The 5,734-nt window shown below is 33.9% G+C and overlaps 1 protein-coding gene across 1 annotated transcript; it reads right to left on the minus strand.

Annotated features, from left to right (window-relative positions):
• LOC107647583 (ethylene-responsive transcription factor CRF1-like) lies at nucleotides 131-1,632 on the minus strand. The gene has a single exon (XM_016351651.2). It carries the CDS (start codon nucleotides 1,493-1,495, stop codon nucleotides 548-550), a length of 948 nt encoding a protein of 315 aa, XP_016207137.1. The 5' UTR covers nucleotides 1,496-1,632; the 3' UTR covers nucleotides 131-547.

Genomic DNA, 5,734 nt, shown 5'->3' on the forward strand with positions numbered 1-5,734 from the left:
CGTCTAAACGTCTAAACCGTTAATTCAAACCATTTAACCAATTTTGACCAGTTTGATTGCTTCTTGTAAAATTGTGTAAACATCACCGAGAATAGACATTTTCAGTTAGATAAAAATTTATATACAATTTTGTCTTCCTATAAAATTAATAATTAAATTCTCAATTATCAACTTCAGTTTAATATAACTTCTCCACATTCTAATTCACGACGATTTGATTCTTCCACCACCTAATTCACAACGATTTTATTCTTGCAGTACTGCCAACAATTATAAATTTTTAAGCAACATGAGTAAGATCATAACAAAATTCCATTCAACTCCTCTTCTCCATTTAGCTAGCAATCTACATATAATTGAGTTTTTAAAATAAACAAATAAACAACGTAGATAAAGCTACCATTAAAAAAAAATAAATACAACCACCTATTTCTTATTCTTATTTATGTCATAAAACAAAACCTAGTTAGTAATTTGCATACCAAAGACAGCACCATGCATGTAATTATTAAAGTACCAAATCTGTGTCTTGGAATCTGATTCACTCTCACAGCACCACAAGAGGATCCGAGCCTAGCAAAATTTCTTCAAAATAATCGTCAACCTGGTACAAACTTGCATTACCAAGCTCAATGTGGTCACCAAACTTGAAACTTTCACTAACAAAGACCCGTGCAGAAGTAGTTTCATCATCAAACATTGTAGCCACACACTCATCATGCAAAGTTGCAAAGTTAAACATGTCATTCCCCAACGTCTCATCATCAAAGAAACTCGTCTCCCCCTCACACTCTCCATCGTTTTCTTTGTGGTGCTTCTGTGGTTTTCCTGTTTTGGGACTTGTGGAATGGAGAACCGAAGTAGGTGATGAAGACATGTTGACGAGGCACTCATCTTCGCATGATGAGTCGTAGATGTCTACATTCTTTTCTTGTGATGGTGGTGATATCGGAAAGTTGGTTAGAGCTTTCGGACCGCGAAACTTGATCGCGGCATTATCATACTCCCTGGCAGCTTCTTCGGCAGTGTCAAAAGTTCCCAGCCAAACTCGGATGTGCCGGTTTGGATCTCGAATCTCCGCCGCCCATTTACCCCATGGCCTTTGTCTTACACCACGGTACTTTCTGCCATTGTTGTTATTGGTGGTGGCTGTGGTTGGGGTGGTGGCGGCTGCCACAGTGGTCTTCACTGGTCGCCGACATGAAGGGGAGGATATTCCGGCAAGCCTCTTTCGGGAATTGGTAACGGTTTCGCAGGGTGGGTGAATATTAATTTCGTTGATGTAATGCCTCACCCTTTGGCGAGGGAAGAACTCTTCTTCTTCGTCACCGGAAGAGTCAGTAGCATCTTGATCAGTTAGAAATATACGAATTACTTTAGGCTTTCTGGAAATGGGATCATTGAGATGGACAAGATCAAAATTTTTCTTTTGTTTCATAAACTTGTTGGTGACACTACGATGTCTAGTTTGTTTTATTGGGATGCTTTGTTCCATAGCTTTTATTTGTTTCTATTTTGTCATTTGAAGAGTGTATTGCTTATCAAAATTATATTAACTGATTTATCAAGGGAGAAGGAAAAATTTGTTTTTATCAGAGAAATCAGAGCATAAGGAATGAAAAAGTATAAAATAGAAGGTACCAAAATGAAAGGAGAAAAAAAAAACCTGAATTAATATAATAAAATAGTATTTAAACCAGATGTTATCAATGCTTAATGCTTAACAAAATGAATAAAGAGAAAGAAAATACCTTTGAACATGATGAGATGATGAGAATCAAAAAGAAAATCACAACCACATTGGGATTTAAAAAAAAACTGAAACTAATGGATGATTCAAACAGTATTTTGAATGCTCTAGTTGAAGAGACTTTAGTTGAAACTTCTTTTATATAACACTTGAATGAAAGGTAAAATGAAAGAAAATATATATGTGGAATGGAATTGGAGAATGAATAAAAGATGCAGATGCAGATTCTTGTTGCAGTGCGAGTTTTAAGGGGTATTTTGTGCGAGATTTACTGTTTAGAGAAGAAAGTGATGAGAATTAATAAATGTTGAACAAGTAAGAGTAAGAATCGAGTAACAATCGCTCTAATTGCTGAGTAGATGGAAGCATCTAAATCCCTCAATTATAGGATCACAAAGTCAGAATTAGAAAGATCGGATTTTATGTTCACTTAAGTTGCATGAATACGTACTCCATACGGATATGCTACGAAGTATAAAAATTTTTGAGAAAAAACAAAAAAACGAGTACTTTAATAAAAATTAAAGAAAATAGCACAAAATTTTTTTCTTTTCACGAAGACAATAGATTGAACAATGAGCTTAGTCTAAGTAGTTATGATTCAGACTAGCCTAGTCAAGCTCCAAACACTTGGAACAAGCTTTGATTATCATGTTGAGGACTAAAGTACCAGGAATAACACCATTGGCCTTCATTTGTTTTGAGCAAAGCTTCTATGTCGGTATTGATAAATGGTTCGTTATTTAAGCCGTTCAAAATAAAAAGAGGTTTGAGACAAAATGATTCGTTTTTTCATTTTTTTGTTTGTGCTGGCTGTGGATGTTTTACATAGAATGGTTGGTGAGACAGTCAGGAACGGACGTATATCACCATTGGTGGTTGAGCGAGACAGGGTAGAGCTGTCACATATTCAGTTTGCTTATGACATTGGTACAACTTATGTGTAGTTTGTTGGGTTGTAAGAAAAGTATCCTCATAATTAAATACCCGAGAATTCCCTCAGGAGCAAATTTGAAGTTGATAAAGACCTGAAAACCTGAAAACCTGAAAACCTGAAAACCTATAATCGAGGAAGAGAAACTAAGCCTTTGAAAAGCTAAAGTGCTAAACAAAGTTGGGAAGTTAGTACTTATCAAATCAGTTTTAAATAGCTTGCTAGTGTACTATTTGAGTTTATATAGGATGGCGAAGGCTGTTGTTGAGAAATTGATTTCTTTATAAAGAAGGTTCCTTTGGAGTAAGGAGGATGGGAGAAATAGTATGGCTTTCGTGAGATGAGAATTGGTGCAAGCTCCTAAGGAAGAGTGCCCATTTTGGAAGGTGGTCTGTTTCTCTAATAATCTGAATTTGGATGTGTTACTGTCTGGTCAAGTGCTACCTAATAGAGGAAGTCCATGGAAGAATATATGCCATGTACAAATTAAGGAGCAACATATAAGGAATAAGATGATTAGTCCATGGAGATTGGTGACAGACGACGGACTCGGTTTTGAGAGGATGTGTGGTTACGTTGTAGATCCTTGAAAGATCGGTTCCCCAAGTTCTTCTCTGTTTCAAACCAATGTGGATCGGTTATTGGAGATTGTGGGTTTTGGGAGGTTAGAGTGGATTTGGAACTTCCAATGGAGGCGTCAGGGGGAGTTGGATCTTCTGAGTCAGTTACATGAGGCTTTGAGACATGTGAGGTTATTAAATAATAGAGAGAATAGACTTGTCTTCTTTGTGCAGGTGCTACAAGAAGGAAGGCTATCAGAGCATGTAACCAGTTACAGTTTCACTGAGATCATCTGGAAAAGTTTAGTTCCACCAAAAATGGAGCTGTTTGCTTGGTTTGTCTTGATAGGCAGGGTGAATACTAAGGAAAGGTTAAGTCGGTTCGAGATTATTAGTTAGGATGATAAGAGTTGTGTTTTATGTAATAAGGATGTTGAGCAGGTCCATTACTTGTTTCTTGGCTATGATTTTATTTGGTAGATGTGGAGTGCGTGAATATCTGTGTTTGGCCGCCTATGGGTTTTTCCGGGTCGATGATGAAGGGACCATTTTCTAAGTTGGACAAGAAGAGAGTAACATAGAAAAGAGGAACGAAAGTAGTAGTTGAGGTGCTTCTGTGCGATCATTTGGAACATTTGGATGGAAAGTAATAGGAGGATATTTCAGGATAAAAGTAAAGGTGTTAAAGAGATCATCAACATGACCATGTTTAGTTGCGACGAGTAGAGAAGTGTGAATTCTTTATGTTATTGATGGTTATGGCGGAAATGACATGAAGATTTTTCTTTTGTTTGTATGTTACTTTTTTCGAGTAGTCTATTTTTTTGGTTGTTTGATGTTGTTTGCTCTACTGTAGTGTGTTGAGTTCTTTTGTTTTAAAAAAAAAATAAAGAGAACATTAGAGTACATTCACCCTCCTGAAGTGACTTACAAAAATAAAGAGAACACATCATATTTTTTTGCTAATGATAATGGGTTTAAGGAATATGCTAATGTATTTTTTGGGTTGGAAATTACAAAAGGTTAACACTCTTTAGTTGAAAGAAATTATCATACATTAGTTTATTCATGTAATAATATTTTATCTGTAAATTACAACCTAATATCAACTGATTATTTTTTGGATATGACAGTTATTTTATAACACATGATAGTTGTTTTATAACACTTGAATTGGTTGTTTCATTGTTCTGTCTTTGACTCTTCCACAGTGATCAAGTTTGTATTTGAGTTTAGACACAACTTTCAATAGACTTTCATTATTATCTTCCTTTAAAGATTTAGCAAACATATTGGTAGTGTTTGTTTTGAGGTACTGAGACAGAGACTGAGAGACTAAGACTCAGTATCATGTTTGTTGGTTCAAAGACTGGTACTAAAATTTCTGTCTCTGTCTCTAAAATTTCAGTATTTCAGTACTTCTAAAAAGTGGGGACACATGGGACTTAAATTTTTAGAAATGGAGACTGAAACTTTAATAACATTTTATACCTAAAATACCTTCATTTCAATTAATTAATTTCAATTTTACCTTTTGTACAAATTAAATTAGAATTTCATTCTTGTTTCAATTTCTGTCTTCCACTTTACACCAAACAGAATACTGAGATTTATTTCAATCTCTGTCTCTCAGTTTCAGTCTTTCTGTTTCTGTCTCTCCACCAAACGCAAGCATTAAGATCTTATTAATGTAATCTAATTCACAATTATTTCGACAAGTTTAACCACCAAAATTTCGTTCTAAACCACCAATTGAATTCGAAATCAATAAGAAATGTAATCTAATTCACAAAAAGAATAAATACACATAAATAAAGATTAATCCAAAACTTGAATGGAAGGAAATTACACTATTTTTCTATTCAATTTTTTAAGTGAGGATCGATCTCATACAAATTAACAGACTAAACAAATAATGGTTAAGCCAGCTATGTGTCCCTCTAGATCGGATATAAGATATGCATTTTCACCCGAAATGGTACTCTCCCACTCTAAACTATACATCGGATATCCAAATTTTGTCTTTCTATTATTTTTTTATTTGGAACGAGATTCAATTGTTTTGTTAAGTTTACATGTTAAATTTAGTTGGAATTTAGATTTTGTTGCTTTTAAATTTAGCTTAAAGATATTGGTGATTTTTTATAATTCTAAAAAAAAAGATTAAAAAGAATAAAAATGGTGATGCTATTAAAATAATGAAGATAAAATTGACATGTTATTATAATTATAAATTGTGTATTTTGTTCAGTCTAATTTATCAAATAAAATATACAATATTAATGTACTCTATGTACTCTTGTGTTTATATATTTTTGTGTATTTATATCTATATGTTTCTGTTAAACTAAGAAAGCAACCAAACACAAGGCAGTGACATATGACACTTCCTTCTGGTACAAAGGTTTCTGAAAAAATAAAAGATACAAAAGTAGAATAACGTAGAACAAAAAATTAATATAGATTTAATTACTCTCTTACTAAACTTAC

Source organism: Arachis ipaensis, chromosome B06, assembly GCF_000816755.2.
Source record: "Arachis ipaensis cultivar K30076 chromosome B06, Araip1.1, whole genome shotgun sequence".
In the NCBI taxonomy this organism is placed as follows: Eukaryota; Viridiplantae; Streptophyta; class Magnoliopsida; order Fabales; family Fabaceae; genus Arachis; species Arachis ipaensis.